At 41.1% G+C, this 18473-nt stretch overlaps 1 protein-coding gene across 1 annotated transcript in view; it reads right to left on the bottom strand.

Moving 5' to 3' along the window:
- Positions 1 to 18473, bottom strand: part of FER1L6 (fer-1 like family member 6) — a 55147-nt gene that overhangs the window by 12944 nt on the left and 23730 nt on the right. Inside the window, exons 17-33 of the mRNA XM_034069902.1 lie at positions 18235 to 18354; positions 17184 to 17336; positions 15679 to 15865; positions 14996 to 15120; positions 13487 to 13621; positions 12797 to 12946; positions 11119 to 11229; positions 8837 to 8998; positions 7534 to 7717; positions 7153 to 7337; positions 5399 to 5521; positions 5228 to 5267; positions 4637 to 4752; positions 3400 to 3531; positions 2222 to 2347; positions 1883 to 2010; positions 97 to 267 (exon numbers count right to left, since the gene is read on the bottom strand). Coding sequence (XP_033925793.1) covers positions 97 to 267; positions 1883 to 2010; positions 2222 to 2347; positions 3400 to 3531; positions 4637 to 4752; positions 5228 to 5267; positions 5399 to 5521; positions 7153 to 7337; positions 7534 to 7717; positions 8837 to 8998; positions 11119 to 11229; positions 12797 to 12946; positions 13487 to 13621; positions 14996 to 15120; positions 15679 to 15865; positions 17184 to 17336; positions 18235 to 18354 — 2348 coding nt within the window. The remainder of the gene's footprint in view (positions 1 to 96; positions 268 to 1882; positions 2011 to 2221; positions 2348 to 3399; positions 3532 to 4636; positions 4753 to 5227; positions 5268 to 5398; positions 5522 to 7152; positions 7338 to 7533; positions 7718 to 8836; positions 8999 to 11118; positions 11230 to 12796; positions 12947 to 13486; positions 13622 to 14995; positions 15121 to 15678; positions 15866 to 17183; positions 17337 to 18234; positions 18355 to 18473) is intronic.

The following is an 18473-nucleotide window of genomic DNA, read 5'->3' on the forward strand; positions in this document are numbered from 1 at the left end:
GTGCTGAAGAAAGTATAATACATAGGCGCATCTGGAATTTCTCCTCCAGTCAAGTCACTCGCTGTGTGCACTGTTGCTGTCTGAAGAGGTACTTACATTTCATATTGACTTTGTAAGCCACAGGTAGCTCGATGCCTGCTGTAGAAACGGTTTTCCAAATCAATTTTAGTCTCTCCAATGAGATCATCTGTTCCCACGAAGTCATGGTCATAGATCAGGACTGTGAGCAAGGAATCCCTGGGGAACGTAGCTTGGATTTCAAATGATCTACAGCAAAAATTGAGACCTATGTGCAGTCAAATCAGTTTTGAAGCTTAAAAGATTCAGTTAAAAATATTGAGTAAACAGCGTGTGGACAGTGTCACTTTTAATAAGCAGTGGGGAGGGGGAGTTTGATAGTGGGGATTTTGTTGCAATTAATTATCTGAACATGCTGGAAACACACAGTACGAAAGCATTTTCTTTCTCCTGCTTCCCTATCAAAATCCTCAGGTTAAATATTGAATAATGGAATCTCAGGTCACCCACTAAAATGATCAGGCAAAAGTTCTAAACAAGTGTCAAAAAAGCAAAGATCAGAGCTCCCTTTTCACTCAGTGCATTTTTTAGGTATAGAAATCATTGCTGAAATGTTTACAGATGCTGAAAATATAAAAGTGATTTAAAAGAGACTTGAGAAATTAGTGGAAGATGGGACATCCTCACCAGCACAACACTGGCTCTGGATTTCTCCAAGGCAAAACTGAGCCTTGTCTCCTGAAGGATGAGTTCTTTCCTTATTCTCCAATGGCCAAAGTCATTTTTTTAGCAAGAGCAGAGCAGTTTTGGGAGAAGAGAGATGTTTGAAAACAGTCTGGGATTGCTGGAGGTCAGCAGTGCCATGCTGACCAGGGTTTCTAGGATGACAAGCAGTAGTTACTGTGACTGATGCTACTGCTGTGAAGAAGTTGCTGGTCCAGTCACCCCGATGTTGCCACTTGCAGCAGCAAGGATTATACAAATGAACAGCCCATTCCTAACATTTTCTAAAGCAAACTTAATGGTGATTTCCCATTCCATGTGTACACATCTATACTGCCTGTGTTTTATCATGATGATGGTCCAGCCGAAAACTCTGCTAAGGAGATTAAATCATAGGAACAGTGATGGCATTCTGCAGAGGGACTGTTCTACTCTCGTCTTTTCTCCTTACGCTGTTTTTTGGGTCTCTGCCTTTGCAGAGGACTCTGGCCAAGGGAACTTTCAGTCCAACCCAGTGTAGTCTCTCTGTCTTAGTGTTCTAAAAGAATAACTCCATCCCAATTCAAAACATTTTCAACCTTCTTAAAACAGGGAACTTGCTGGCAAAAACACAGCTATTAACATTAACAATATAAATAATATAAAATATTGAAAACACAAAGTTGATGTTTTACTGACAGCTTGCCCCTGGCTCACCCATTCAGAAGGCTCTGCGGGTTCAAAAAGCTAGGGGTTTTGTCCTAGTTCTAAACTCATGAGATTGATTTGGCATCTATTCAACCTGAAACAGCAACAAAGACTGTGAAATCACACTAAAGTGTGAAATATTTCCCTTGAAACTTAACAATTGCATTAATTAGCACAGGCAAGATCATTTGTTGCCTCATTTCCTCTCATGCATCATTTTGCAAAACCTCTCACAGCTTGCATTCCATCATGTGTTATGACTGGTGTGAAAATTAAAGCATTTATTATCACACAGGATGGTAACAGTTCTCATCATTTTAACCAGCAGAATTACAAAACATCTAAACAGGAAAAAATCAGTATATGAAACCCACTTTGTAATAGTACCATCAATAGTGGCGGCAAGTGATAAAGTAGGAATCATCCATGAATAAGAAAATAAGAGATCACTGACCTTCCAAATACTGGATTTAGCTGTTTGGGGATGTAGTTTTCCCTGTCTTTAATTTCTGTGTTGCCCAGTCTCAGCACAATGTAGGGATCTGACTTGCCATCTGGATCAGCTGGACTGAGGTTAAATGCCTGTTAGGGAGAAAGACTGTGTACTCAAGAAGCTTGTCAGCTTTGGACACCCATTTCTAAAACACAAAACGTTGTCTGAAATATGACCCAAAAAATTTCTACCCCACAGGTAAGGATTTTAGAAGCTTCACTGCAAAGACACTGGAGGTAAACTGAGTTGAAAAGAAACATCCAAGTTATTCCAAGGTTAAAAGAACATCTGCCTACTTACTGCCACAATATAAACTCTGATGAGGACTTTGACGGAGTGATTTGGTGGTATCCCTTGCAGGATGCGGGCCTGCCCTCTGTCCAGCAAGCTGCCATCCTTAGGACTTGGGTATATGCAGAAGGATCCCTGGTAATACATTGTAAAAGACAATATATTGTCTTTAATCTCCTTCAAAAACAGATCAGGTTCAATATAAAACCAACTCTCTGAATGCAAAGAAAACATCATTCAAGCAGCCTGCACTGCAGTATAGATGTATACACAAGACCTTTTATGGTACCACTCAAAGAGACCACAGGCTTCAGTGTGATAAACATCATCTTTTAAAATGCTTCTGCTATGTAATCAAATCATGGTACAATCACCATGACTGCAAGAAGTACTTGCATGCCCTTAGCTCTCTGGTTTATTATTTAAAGGCACTAACACCTGCAGGTGTCCTAAATCTAGTTTTCCCAATATTAATATTCTAAGAAACATTTTGCCCTTAACTGTATATTCGCAAATTGGTAACTCCACTGAGTCAGTTTCACAGCAGTGTGAATGGAATCCAACTGTATTTTCACAGCCAATATACAACTCATAAATCAATATTAACTCACACTGTTGAGTAGCTCATACTGCCTGAAAGCAACTAGCAAGTCATTTGAACAGAAATTTGCATTGCAAACTAATTGAGGTACCAATGAGTTCAATCAGTTCCTCTAAACTACAAAGTTCTTGAAATCCTACTAACATTATTTATGGTTTGAACTGTTTTCAGATTGCCTGATGGTGCCCTGGATCAGGCTGTGCAATTGTTTCCAACTGGGGTAGCTGTAAGGGCCTCCATTTAGGTTACTGAAGATTACATATAAGATGCTGCAGCTGATAGTGCAGTAACTAAGTTGCATTAGCACCATTTTTATTACATAACAGCTCTCTTCTTCCCCTTCTGTGATTCAAAACTCCTTTGTAATTCGTTGTTTCAAACCAGCAGTGAACACGTGATGCTGAATGCTGCTTTCATCTATCAGACAATGGGAAAGGAAAAATATGACTCTAGATCCAGTAAAAGAGATAATTCTATTTACAATAGACTGTCAATGTCTTTTTCTTTCTTCTTTGGTATATCCAAAATATGCATTAAAACATAAAGTCTTCAAATTATTACCCATTTAATGAAAGTTAAAGCTCACCTTAAATTTTCCTATTATTCTGTCTTCAGAGTCAGCATGAACTTCATCATTAGATTTTCCTCTTAAGAGGTGGAAAGTTTTCACCCAGTCCTCAAAGTTATTAAATTCACTCTCCAAGTCTCCTTCATAAATCTTTGAAAATAGGAGAATGCTTATTTTTTGTGATGCAGTGAATATATTTATAGCAACTTTTTTATTACAGGGTGTCTAGAAATCCATTTTGACTCAAAATACAGATTTTAATAAAACCAAGGTTTTGCAAAGTCCTTCAGGAAAGGAAGTTAATTCCCCATCTAAAACAGGAACAGTTTTGTCCTTAACCAAAGTCCTTCCCAACTAATGGAACAGCACATTAAATCAGCAGGTAGAAGTGGCTCTGGGAGGGCTGGAATGAACATTTGCAAGCACTGGTGTGGGTGAAAAACTGGATGTGTTACTCTTTGCTTCTGTTTCATCTCTACAATGTGCCTTTGATGTACTGATCCATTCTGTTAGGTTAATGTGTCACAACATGAGAGCAAAGCAGACAGTACTAAAGTGGTATGGGGACAGAGCTTCAGCATAGGCAAAAAGACCAAATAATTTTTAAAAGAATTCTTTTTTTTTCAACACTTCTTTCCCGTAATTTATCAAGTGTTGTTCCATGGACTACTGCCATCTCTTAAAAAATGGAAACAGCAGTTTCAAACTCCTGTTTATTCAGCTACAGTCTAATCCAAGCAGTCCTAATCCTTTCAAACCTCTTCATCTCTCCAATCATTTTGCATGACCTGCATAGTTTTCTTTGAACTTTTCCTATTGTTACCCAACCAAATTCTAATGCAAGCTGAATTTTACCTCCCTAAGAGGAGGATGCACAAGAAATTGGAGTGATGCCTTCCATACACTTTTCCAAATCGTTCTTAATATCCTGCAATCTTTCCCACATGAATTTTGGCATTTCTAAATTCAGTGCTTTACAGGCAAACAACAAAATTGAGTTTTCACTGAAGTCTCCCCAGGTATGCCTGTACTGGTAAATTGAAGGTCTGAGGCCAAGCTGGCCACATTTGCTGTATGAGACCTTGGTTTCCTCTGGGCCCCATGAGCTGAAGTGCTTTATCACTGTCATTTTGTGGCTTTTATTCATTTTAAAGTCTCTGAAATAAATGTAAAGAGGGTTTGCTAAATTCAGCTGCTGATGCCAAGCTTTGGGAAGACACTAATAACAGTCTTACTTCTCAGCCTTCTCCCTTACCTGCAGTGTTGCTAACTTTGGAATTTCTTTCTGTTTCCTTTTCAGTGTCTTTTCCTTCTTCTTTTTGTCTGGCTCCTCTTCTATGATCAATGCAATGTGGTCAGAAGTTTGATTATCTGCAAAGATTTCATGACATCATGTAGGTTTCAGTGAGCAAAGCACATGAAGTGCTTCAGATAAGGATGCAAAATACATTTTAAAGAGTCCCCCTCACTCCTTCTCTATTCATTTTATTACTGCCAAGCATAAGTCTTCCCTTTTCCCACCTCTCCTCCCAGGCAGAGAGGTGGCATGTTATCCTCTTTGTGGCTAACCATCTTTGTGATAAGCTCGGTGGATCACTACTAGTGATGGTGACCTGTATCACTCCTTCCTTGCTTCCTCCTTTAAAACAGAAATCACCTCAGTCATTGGAGAAGTGCAGTCAGCTCTGCCATGGGAAGATGCTATAATTCTGATGAGCTGTGGAGGAAAGAACCTAGTACCCGGTAGTACTCTGTAACCAGACATTGAGTGCTGACAGTAAAATAGTAGAGAAGCAAAGTATTTGTATTACAAAATAACAGAAAAAAATGCAAATAGTTTACTTACTCTCTTCAGGTTTTCCCTCATTGGAAAATATCCCTTTAGCCTTTCAAAAGAAAAAGATGATGAACAAACTCCTCATTATGCATGTAACGCCAAAAAGGAATAATTCAGCAGTAAATCTACTTTTATGACACTGTTCACCTATGAGAGTTTTGGCCATTCTGGGTGACTTACCTTTTGCATTTTGAGCACAGAAGCATAGTATTTTGACCACCAGTCAATAACATTTTCAGCTGATTCATCTGCAATTGTTCTTCTTCTCCTCTTTGTTGACCGTCGGATGGATTTTCTCATATCCTATCAAAGCACGGGGAAAACACCATTGAACTTTAGAACTGATCAAAACTAATCACCTGAATCATGACATCAAGCATGAATGGATGTATATGAAGAAAATTTCAACCTCCAAGAGCTAAATAATATCCATTATGAATTATACGTCTCTGCCTTTTATTGCTAGACAGCTCATCATCGAAACTTAGAATCATAGAATAGTTTGGATTGGAAAGGACCTTCGAAGGTCATCCAGTCCAACCCCCCTGCAATGAGGAGGGACATCTTCAGTTAGATGATCATCATATTATAAAAGCTATCATCTCTGCATTACCTACTAGATGATGCCACAGCTTTAAACATTTAAGATACTGCTACAGGATGAACCACTAAAATAGGCAAATCTACACAGAGAAATAGGTAATGATGTTTTGAGGGATATGAACATACAGATACAAATTGATTTCTCCCACTTAAGTCTGCAAGTATTTTAAGAACTCCCAGTATTACTTTATTGCCATTTGGAAGAACAAAGCTCCCAAAGTTGTGCAGTTTAGCTGTTCTTTTCTTATAAAAAGCTAAAATCTGATTCTGAAGATCATCATGTAGCAAATCTTACTAACTTCACTCTTGTCTAAAGATTGGCCCTTGTTAAAGAGTGTTTTATCCTATGCCCTTGCAGGGAGTTGTCAGTTGGGCTGGGGAGGTCAGAGCACAGGCGGATGATTGGGAATGATGCCTAGGTAAGTGGAAATGAAAATTAATATAGCACAGATGGTTGAATTACAGGTTCACTTGTGGACTCTTTTCTTACTATAGTTTGCTGTTGTACATTAAAATTGCTCTGTACCAAATGAAATCTCCAGTCTGGTGTGTACATCTAGGGATCAAGACAGCCCTGCAGTTTCTTTGACAACCTAATGATGAAGAATGTAGGGAACATCTGACCACTGAAACATCAAAGTTTAAAGAGGTATGCTTTATGTAGCTACAGAACAGCTTCTGAAACACAACTCAGTCCTGTAGCCTCTTCTTTTATTGTTGCAAATAAAAGAGTGGGATCAGTGAAACTACAGAGGAGGAGAGTGCGCATCTGAACAAAACATGATGTGCAGTCTAGAGCACATGCTGTTTTGCAAACACCATGCTGACCAGAACTGCTTTGTTTTCCTGTACTTTCTTATCTTCTACCCACAGACTGACACCAGTTTTATACTTTGACAATAATATCTTTTGGAAACAGAGTTTCTGCTCCACTTTTGTACAGCATCTAACACAAGGGAGCTTTCATCCCTTCCTAAATGCCATGGACAGAGAAACAGTCATTCACAGTGAGACTTCCACAGTTAAGTAGATCATTCAGGGCCAGGAAAAGTCAAAAAATCCTACTACTCTAGTAGTACTTGCCTATAAGATGACAATCTAGCACAAAAGGAATAAAAGGAAGTATCTAACAATAGAAATAAAGAAATTATGTGGGGTCAAACTGCATTGCTAACTAATTCTCTCAAGGACCAGCAAGATAGAGTAGCAGTTAGCATCAGCACCCAGAATCTCTAATCCTGGGTAAAATAAGAGATTAATATTTTAAAAGGAAGGGCTGAAGTCTGTAAGACTGCAACAAAGAGTCATCTGGCAGCTTCAGATACACCCACCTTCTGTTTCCTCTCTTTCCCTGGTTCAGAGGCAGAGCGCCCTGGGTCAGTGGCAGGAACCTTTGCAAGATATGGGTCTGGCTCTAGCACTGTACATTGACCCTGCTCCACCTCGGCATAGGTGTGATCAGCTAAAAATGGTTCCTCTTGGGATAATTCAGCAGCCTGGGATGTCTCAGGTGAAGCTGAAACAGAAACTTTGTAAGTTAGGTAAGATTTTGCCAGAGATGTTATTGTCACATTTGGTGATCACCAAATGATCCTACACAAGTTAAGAGTTTGACCCTACATAATTAAGCATATCTTCTACATACGTGCCTAGTATTAAGCCTCCCAGTAGGTCCTTTGTCTTTTTATTTGGGGTCAGGATTGGACATTTACCTTTGTCAATTTCTACAATGTGTAGTCTGTTTGGTGTGGTTTGAGGACTCAGCTGGGTTTTATATAGGAATTGCTTAAGGCAATTGATGGTATGTGTCCCAACAAGAGTACTTCTCCCAAATGCTCTCCAGTCAACCACGCAGATGCTTAGTGGTGGATGCAAGAGTTCATTTTCAGGCAGCTCCTAGAGGAGAAGGACAGATAGCAGCATGAGAATTGTAAATATAGAATATGTATAGAATATTTGTTATGCACCACAATGAAGCTTTACTCTTCCCCCCCTTCTACTTCTCATCTGTTGACACACTCAAAATGCAAAATACATACAACATAGGCAATACAGTTCTGTCCACAGTTTTCTTAAAGTCTGGAGAAAGCCTTGTCCTTAGGAATACAGAATGGACTGTACAGATCATGCTACTGAGACCCACAATATCATATACAAACATCTCTTGTTAGAATAAACTGGGATAATCAGGAATGTTCAGAAGGAATGAACAGTGTGTAGGAAATTGTGAGTCTTAATGCCACTGCTGCTTTCTTGGAGGCTGTTAACCCTATCTGCCTCAGTTGGCTAGCCATGAGGTGTGGACACTGGGTGGTTGGGATTAATTACAAAAGGCAAAACAGCTCTTTGGACATGTGTTGTACAATGGAAGCTAAAAATACTGCAGCAACCATACTTCGGTATCCAGGTTAGTGGTTTGATCTACTTTTGTATTATAAATAAACTTCTTCCCTTTTGATTCTAGCAACTAGGCCAAATTGAACAGATCACTTTTTTCTGATGCTGATCTTTGTCCACTGAAAGTACCAACTCTTATAACTCAGCTGACAGATTTCCAGACTGTAACAGCAATATGAAAAGGTCCAGAGCTCATGAGCCAGAAATGATCAATCCCCTTAATAGCCCAGTAACACACGAATGAAAACTGAGAGAATTGAAAGAAAATAGAGAAAACTGAGCACTACCCATTGAAATGGAAAAGGAGGAGGAAAAAGTATTAAAAATAGGCCTGTTATCTGCCAACAAGTTCCAACCTATCAGTATAAATCTGATGGCAACACATTGCCTTGCCTACTTGGGACACAACATGAGGAACATCATCTTCTTTTATCATGTGCTTGTAGCAGAAGTCTTTTAAAGCATCTTCAAATCAGTAGCTTTCGCATAAGAAGTGATGTCCCCTCGTGTTTAATCAAGACACAGAGGAAAGTATTTGTCAAGAAAGGAAGGAAATTAGTAATTAACACCTTGCCTAACCAGAGAATGGGCAGGCAAGGAGCAGCGTGTTGTACGCACCACTTCAAACCAGTCTGCAAGGCCACTGAAATTGGGATTTTTCTTGTAGCTCTGGATGACAGAGGATTTCACTCCTTTTCCTGCACACTCAATGAGGACCTGGGGGCGATCTACAGACAGGAGCTGGACTTTCTTCAGCTCACGAACACCCCAGAACAGGACCTGCAAAGAGAAACATCAGTAGTCTGCAGGGGCCCCTTAGTCTAGGAGAAGCCACTGCTGGGATCCTATCACCTCATGTCCATTTGGGAATGCAGGACTGCCAGGAAAAAGCAAACAACTTGAATCTGATGTCCAATAACCATCAGGATTAATGGTGGAAGTTAAAACATATAATAACATTTAACTGTTATCAAGGAGTTATTGCCAACAGCAAGCCATAACAATCACATTTGCAAAAGGTGTCTTTTCAGCAGGGCAAATAGACTGTTCATCTGAACAGCAGGGGCTCAGTTTGTTCTAAGTGTCAGAGCTGTTGAAAGAGCAAACAAATCCCATAGGAGCAGAGGTGATTAACAGAAGTTGTCCAGCTGAGTTAGCACTCAGGTCTGCAATGGATGGTGGGAGGTCTCCAAGCAGCTTTCCTTTAAAGGACCATGCTCCTGGTCTGAAGGACAAAAAGGAGACTGAGTGTGTAAAATAGGGATCTGCAGGAAAAATGGGGCTTTATAGGGCATGCACTGGGAGGCCCTGAAGGAGAAGGTTGGGGCACCAAGAGATGGTTACTTACAGCTGATGAGGGAAGCTGTGAGATTTATGAACCTGAAACGAAGACTGGGACCAAAAAGGAGCTTGGGGAGCTCCATCGACAGCTTGAACGCTGGTCAGGACTGAGCATTTGTGTGAGTCGGGGAATGGCAAGGGGCACTAGAGGGGAATGAGGATCAGTGTGATTCTGCTCTGTTGCCAGAGGTTCTTGATTAAAATTGGGGCACACTTTTATAGTTACAATGGCTCCATGGCCTTTTCCACCAGTGTGAGATATAGTTTATAACACTTTAAAAGAACAGTTGTGTTATATGCATTCTGTGTTATTTCCTTGTTGGATACCCTCCACAGTTCATATTTCCCTACATACATATGCATTTCAACTATAAACCTGTTCTCATAATAATTAAACTCCCTGGACTGGGATGCATTTTCCCTGATTTTAAGTTGCCTGAGGTATCAGATTGAGGAGTGGAGCTGTCCTGGTCTCCCTCCAGAACCAAAGGAGACAGAGATACAATTCATTTAAGATCTGACACACTTTGGGAAGGTATCTGCTCTAATCAGCTCTCCAGACAAGAAGCCTGCAGTGAGGATGCCTATAAGCTGGGTTCTTCAGTTCTAGTTGGAATGAATGTCACAGCAGTGTAAAACAGAAAATGCATGAGCAGCACAAAGCAATCATGCTGCAAGGGCAGCAAGAAGGCACAATACTCAGAGAAACACCTAAGCTTAAGGATTTAAGTTGTCCTTTAGCATCAGCAGAGTATTTCACAGGCTTATTTACTTCACAGTGTCAGGTGTAAAAGGCAAATACTTCTTACAAAAACTCTTTCCTATGTACAGAAAACAGTAGCTTAACTAAATTATATAGCAAAGCTAATAACTGTTCTCTCCTCTTCAGTTCAGTTGCTTGATTGTTGGTGGCAAAGCTGGAACTTCTGGGGAAGGGTCTGATAGGAAAAGGGGCAAATAAGCAGGTAGTGTGAAAGCTGCGTGATGAGTAACAGTGAGTGATGAGGCTGGGGAGCATCCAGGCATTACACTGACATGAAAAGCTACCACATTTCCCTGCTTTCCAACATAAGGGCATAAGGGGACTTTGGACCCAAACAGTATAAGAAAGGAGGGCAGAGAAGGTGCAAGCACTTGTATGCAGGCAGGAAACATGGCTTGACTGAAGTTTGGGACTGAGAAAAAGCCTGGGAGGTGGTTGATGCTGAACTTCACTTCTGCTGAGGTGCAAGGGGAAGCTCTCCATCTCCTGCAGACACTTCCCTGTGCTGCACAAGGCACAGGTCCATCAGCTACACTCTGCCACAGGAGCAATCCCTTCCCAGCAGGTCAGGACTTGTCATGTCCCCTTTCTAGCCTCAGGTGGAAGCACTGCCTTGCATGCCCAGCCTTGGAGAATCAATTTGATCTGAGCTTACCACATTTATTTTGGGATCCTGATGCTATTTTTACGTGATTCTTATAGACTGGGGTTTTTAAATCATCATCCCTTGTTACAGTTTGATAAGATAATAAATCAAACCTGAGATTTGGAGATGGAAATACTCTAAGTAACTTACCTCCACTCTATACTTGCTTAAAACAGGTCTGATGTTAGCGGGGACTGGGTAAAACTGACCAGCATCTGGTGGATCCAGGGGGGGAAGTTTGTCTGGATCTGACATAGGAATCTGAAAAACAGTCTTAAACTTAGGCTGTTTTTAACTTTTGAAGAACAAAACAGTATCAGAAGTATCTGTGAATAGCGCATAGAACAATCAGTTTACAAGATACATTGCAAAGGACACAGGTTGTGCCATGAGAGAAGTGTGACCTGCATTGCTATCTGTCCTGCTGTGATGCTAAAGTGGCAGGAAGGCTCCTTTGCCCTGACAGGACATAGTCTGCCCTAAAGACATGCATGTACTGAAGCATGGTAATTCCACTTACTAAAAATGAAAAGCTTGGTAATTCTGTTTAACAAAAATCCTGAGCAGAGCTGCTTAGAGGACTTTCACACAGGAAAATTCCAGATCTGATTCTAGTTTTAAAAGGCTGGTGAACAGACAGTTTTGATGGCTTGGCTTCGCTAACGAAGATTTGGGAAGGGCTTTACCCATGCTTACTACAAGCACAATGAGGACTAAAAGGGCAATGTGGGATAGGCAAATCCAGTTGGAAAAAAGGCTGCTTGGTCATTCAGGATGTTTCCAAACGAGACTGTCATCTCCTGGGTCAATATGGAGTGACTGATGCCCTGAACCGCCTGCAATGCAGGGTTGGGTCTGCGGCTTCCTGTGCATGGGCAGGATTACTGTTGCAACAACACATCATCAGTAAGGTAAAACTAACCTGTTTCATGACTGTCTAAACCACACACTTTCTTGTCAACTCTATAGAGAAGTCTTGGGTATATTTGCATATATCCCAGAAGCAGTGCTGCCTTCCTTGTCCCAAAAAATGGCAAAACAAAATACAATGCTCTCTTTGTTCACCAAAGAGTGGATTTCAATTTAAAAAGACGGAAAATTACGGTAAGGTACTAGACTCTATCCCCTGTGTACACATCATAATGAGGAAATGTTCCACATGGTAGGACATTTCAAGTTTCAGAAAAGAACATAATTAGTCCATCACGCTTAAAAGCCTGTTTTATCTTGGGAATATCTGTAAAAAATGTCCCCAAGTTCCACATTTTTCCCATTTCAGATTTCAGAATAAACTGCTCTAGGTTTTCATCAGGGAGACGTGTCCTCTAACTGGTGGCTCTGCAAATTCCACTGAAATTCCCTGAAATCCCAGGCATGATACACCCCACTCTAAACTGAAAACGTTATCTGAAAACTCAGTCTCCCTGATCCAATTCTTATTATTTCCCACTTCCTTTTCCTAAGAGTAAAAGGAGTACTGAGAGTTTTGAGGTTGCTAAAGTCAGGGCCATGTGTTACTCCAAAGAACAGGTCATTGGAGAGGTGGTGGGATTGTCAGTTGTTCCTCCGGCCAGAGTCCAATTTACTGGCAAGTGATGGGCAAATGAGGCTCAAAGCATCTAAGAGGCTGGTGGTGGTGCATGCATGGGCAGTAACCACTGGCAGAGTGGAGGGAGTGACAGAGGTTGTATGGGGACTATGAGGTGCAAGAGCAGAATGATTCTGATCCAGCTGCAATCCCTATTAATTCAACAGGGTGATGGACTTTGATGGGCTGCTTTTTTGAGGCCAGGTGTAAAAGTGTGATGGTCAAGAAAGTCTGGTTTACCTCCAGAAGCTCAAATGTAGCAAGAAGATCTCCTCCGGAAAGATTCCCACAGTACACTGGGTGGTAAGAAAGTTTAGGTGGTTCATACTTCTGATCAGCAAGTCTCACCACAGGGACAGCCACTGTAGAACCTATATATTCTGGCTTACCCTAAATGAAGGAGAATACAGGCATCAAATTAGTTTGAATTTCACAGCTATCACAGGAACCAAGATGATGCAAAGTTTAGTATTTGTGAAAGAAAACTTCTCCTGAAAGAAAGATCAAGGTGGGATTCTAGGCAACTATGAAAACGGAAACACTGTGTGTTTATTACCTCTTCAGAGCATCTAAAGTTTCGGACCTCAATATTCAGTCAGTGAGACGGTGACAGTTTGTATGGTCAGAGATAAATCTGTGTCTTTTCAGACTTAGATAAAATATTTGCAATTGTGTACCAGGGAGGTGGGGACAAGGTGGTTCTGATTTCCCTAAGCCTGTCTGTGGGAGCAAGATTCACTTGGGAAAAAAATGGCCATAGCTTTTCAAGGCATCAGGGCTGTTTTCAGATAGTAAACTGCAAACCACTGTAATACTGAGCTCAGTTCAGCAAGATCATCCACTTAATGCCTATTCAGTAGCACAACTTTGCTTTCACACTGGCAATGATGTAAAAGCCTATGTTTTTACTAAGAAGGATTTTGAGTTTACCACAGCATCATCGTCATACAGCTCGATGACAATCTCTGGTGGGAACTGAGCAATCTCCTCTCTGTTGCCATGAAGCACAATGCTATTGAAGAGCAGCATCTGGTTCCAGGTAGGGGATAAGGTCTGAGAAATGATCTAATGAAAGAGAGGAAATGGTCAATGAGCTATGAACTGGTTGGTTAGGAGTCCTTCAGCAGGGTGTGCTGATCTGCTGCTGACGTCCTTTCCCACAGCCTGAACAATTCCTTGCCTGAGACACCACGTTTTCCAGCAGCTATTCCCAGCCAGAAGAATAGGATTCTTTCACCCTCAGGGTGGTATCCCCATTTTCTCCACTTCCCTGTTTGCCTCACACACCCCTCACAAGCGTATCAATCCATGATTACTAGACTGTATAGACAAAGCTCAGTATGAAATTTAGAGGAAATCTGTTGGTTTAGGAGAGCAGGCATATGTCCAACACTATTAAAATAAAGCCCTTGTCCTAAACCGAGTCCAATTTTCATTTGTCCAGGGTCTGTTTATTCAAACTTGGTTTTTCTTCAGTGTAATGACACATAACACTATGAAAAAAAATGATAATTAATGAACCACTTCTAATAAATCAATAGATTTTAATTTGCTGTAATTTGGCTGATGTGGATGCTTGTGGCATTTCATTGTAGACAATGTTTTAACTGTCTTGGCAGGAAATTTATTTAACAAAGATAACATTTAAAGAGGAAAAATATGACAACTGCAAAATGACTCATAATCTGCTATCGTTCTTTCAAATGGAAATAAGGCTCCTGACTACAGTTTATTGGCACTTGCCTGACAGTCTTCTAAAAACATTAAAGTTATTGGCTGCAATATTTTATTCAGGCAGTGAATAAACTTAACACCCCTGTACCTATAAAATCCAACTATTTCCTGAGCCAAATTCTACTTTACCCATTTGCCCCTGGAGATGTCTGAGGGAGATGTGAGACCACTTCCTGTGGCTACATTTTTGCAGCATTTAAGTGGTCCAGAAAGTCTGACATCTCTTCGGTTTCAGCTCATTTCAACTTTGCCACTCTAAAGCCATCAATGTGCTTTGCCAAATTCCATCACAGAAGCTCACATGGCTACAGAAGCCTTATAAAGGTCTTCATTCTTTACTCAATCACTGCACACATAGATTATGGGAAAAGAAAACCATAAGGGTTCATCCTCATACCATGCAATGACAACAGCACAAACTTCAAACATATAGAAAAAGATGTAGAGAAAGGTAATTCACTTGCTTCAATGTCCCAGTAGCCTCAGAGAATCTGAGCTGAAGTAGACTAGCGCTATTGAACCTCATGTCAGAGTAGCTGGTTACACCTACACTTTAGCTTGTAGTCAGCCCTCAGCAGTTGCCCTTAAACAGCAGGCAGCTAACTTCTGCTGCTGGGTGCCTCCTTGCAAAATGAAGACTTCCTTTTCATGGCTTTATTGGAAAAAGACATGTTTTCATTTACTGAAAGGGACTTTGGAACTTACCTTTGTGGTCTGGCAGTGTGATGTGAAAGTAACTTTTGCAAAAGGATCGGAAAGCCCAGTGCTGTCAGCTGCAATGAGCCCCCTTGCCTGGTACATGTGGGCTCTCAGCTGGAAGAGGTGCAGGGCTGTGTTGCAAAGAAAACAATAATGTCAGCTTCATGGAACTGATGCAGCACATAGGTAGGAAGGGAAGATTCATCACCTGCAGTCCAACCTGCAGTCCAACCTGCTGACAACAGCAGATCTTGTTACCGGTCCCTCTGAAGAGATAGCTGGGACACTCAGAAGTTGTGTAAGACTTCTGTGTTAACTTAAAATCAATGTCCAATGTAACTGCAAGGTTATTAACTCTCAGTTTTAATCCCCTGTCACTGGTTTATATACTAGGCATTCAACACGGTAGCTTCAGAAAAAGTGAAGGATGTTTCCTCATTACAAGGAGACAGACAAATGGGATGGAGAACAGAAACTGTACGTGGACAGATCCTTTCTTTCCCAGACATCCATAAAGTATCAGGACTGATAAGCTGGCAAAAAAACCCCAGCCTTTTCTAATGAAAAGATACTAAACCATGATAATTTTAGAACAGTTACCTTAAAATAGAGACATAGCTGCCCTCTGAATTAGAGCATTAGGGGCCATGTCTTTTAATTGCCAACATGGAAAAAAAACAGAGCCTTACTTTTATACAGCAGGCAGGCAGGTGAGGACATCGCACTGTGCCCTGCATTGGTGTTCGATGGTAATTCAGTCTCATATCCTACAGGCAAATTCTCCATGACACTCTGGGCATAGCTGGCAGGTCCAAGCCATAGGTAGATGTCCACCTTTGCCTGCACAGTCCAGCCCAGTGGGCGCTTGCCTGGTAACTGAAGAAAGAAATCCACCCATCACCAACAAATTCACAAGAGAGAGATGTCTGGATGCTGAATCCTACCAACCCAGAGTAAAATAAAGGAGAATTCCCTTAACTGATACACTGATAAATGGCATTTCTCCCTAGTGAGTGGCCATAAGACTCATTTAGCACAAGGAACTTCTGTGCTTCTTAGGGAAGAAATGCTCTGTTGAAAGCCTATGTAAATGGCATACTGCCTAGTATGCAGAGGTTTGTGCAGGCTGCCTAAGAGCTGCAAGCATGTCAGTGCCAGCTGATACTCCATTTTTCCCAGACATCAGCCTAGCTTCCATTTTATGCAGTTCTGCTGTCTCCAATGGTTAGTCCCATGTTTTACTAAAAATATTACTCTATTGGACAGGCCAGAAAACATTCCAGTATTAATCTTGACAAACAATATTGCTACTCCTTCCTTTCCCATTCCACTTCATTTAGCTCTGCTAAGCTCAGTGTTTAGTGTTATCTGTTTCTAAGGTAATTCTTGACATTGAAGGGACTGGAGAGTTAATTGTGGCATTTTTTGTTCATGCAGGCAAATAGGACTGTGCTTACCAAGTACCTATGGCACCTATCAGGAGCTTACGTATTTCTAGCTGCTCTTTAGTTGTGCCTTACGGGAGTGCTCCCAGCAGCTTCAGGTGAAAAAAGCACTGAAAACTCATTATATGAAGTTACTGCTGTCTTGTGTGTTTGGGTTTTTCCTGATGGTGATAGTAACAATTACATTGCATAATACTCCTCTGCCAGGTACTCCTGGTCACACTCCCTTCATAGGAGTACATCCACTAAGACTTTCTTTCAAGATGAATAAAACCTTAACAATATTTTGGACATATATTGCACAAACCTAGGCACATTCTGAATATCAAGCATAAATAATTGCTTGTTTGATTCTGAATATCTAGGCTTCCTTACTACCTGAGTTGCTGTGTGCTGATCTCCTACCAGTCTCCTCCCATTGTGCTGCATTCTGGCATCTTTTCCAATAAAGAGGCTGTGCCTCTTCTATCTGTTTATGTGTACAGCTATAGATAAATAATGCTATATTCCTGCCATAACAAGTACTGAGAGAATTAATTACTCATAAACCAAAAGCCTAGCAGTGATACAGTGCTTAAAGAAGGACAAGCATAAGTGTAAGAAGCAAACAACAATAGATGGCAGATATAAACATGTATACATTTTTAGTACATTATAAAGATGATCCTGTAAAATACAATCCCTAGAAGAAGTCTGAATACCAAATGTCCCCTGTCATTACCTGTGTTTGCAGAGCACCCCAGACTTACTTTCAGGAAATGGGTTTTAATCTTCCCACAATCCTTGCCTTTCTGCTCTTTCGCTGGGGAATAGAGTATGGTTTTTGCTGGGACTCTTGCATATGCAACTCTCTTGTGGTTGCTGAGCATCCAGATGAACACATCAGGCACCGTATTCTGTGGCTGTTAGATGATGAGGAATATTGAACTTAAACTGAATTCTTTCTATAAGTCAAACCATTGTTTTTGTTAAAACACTCTACCAAGAGCTGATTCCTTCATGGCTCCTGGGGATTGGCAGATGTGCATCCAGACTAAAAGAGGCTGTCACTGCAGGCTCTGTAGCCCTAACCTCTACTCCTAAGCACAGCTGAAGGTAATGTGCTTTATAGTGATTAAGGAGCACCTGCTCCATAAATCATTTCAGGAGAAACTAAAACTAAAAACCTTGTTACAATCTCAGGAAATAACTTACCCATGGACTGCATAAACTAAAAGTACCTACCATGGAAATACCATCAACTTCATCTCTACCAGCAAACCAAAAAGGAGCAGGAGCAGACATCAGCACTGGCATACAATCACCTCTTCTGCTTGTGAGGATGCTCCATGGCATCACCTTGTCCTGTCCCGAATAACATTTCCTCAAGCAAAGCCTGGGCAGTAAAGACCAGCTCAGGGGCTGCTCCCAGGAGACATGCTGAGCCAGGTCACTCTCTTTTGGGAAGGAAGAGAATCTGGGCATAGGCTGCAAACCATGCCAGGCTGTGCCACTTGCTCTCTGACCCAGGGAATAGCCATGGCCCTGTTTAGTTTGCTAGCATAGACAGCTCTCAAAGGGACAGCACTGCACTGGCTGGATTTTGCCTGACCAAATATTTCTGTTCTCAGGCTTAATAGCGTGTCTAAGCTGTGTCCACACAATGAAGAATAATACAGAGACCCCATATCTCATACCAGCCCAAATCACTACTTCCACACAAATGGAGACAGGAATTCAGGTCAGAAAGTTGGCTGTGCCCAAAACACCAGTATACATATGGGATGAACTTATTTAAATTAAAATTCCTGTGTGGATTACCTCATCAGCCAAGAATCGAATTTTATCTATGAAGCTCTGAGTCTGACGCATCATTTCATCCAGTGGCATCTTCTTTTTCTGCTGCTGAACAATTCCCTTGGCCTCACTGGACATTGCTTCCTGCAGTCAGGAAAGATACTATGTGTTTTATTTATGCATTATGGAGTAGTTTGAACTGGACACGGAAGGAGAGAAGAGTCTTTGATTCCAGTTTAAAAGAGAAGATAGAGACAGTTGGT

Source organism: Melopsittacus undulatus, chromosome 1 (assembly GCF_012275295.1).
Source record: "Melopsittacus undulatus isolate bMelUnd1 chromosome 1, bMelUnd1.mat.Z, whole genome shotgun sequence".
In the NCBI taxonomy this organism is placed as follows: Eukaryota; Metazoa; Chordata; class Aves; order Psittaciformes; family Psittaculidae; genus Melopsittacus; species Melopsittacus undulatus.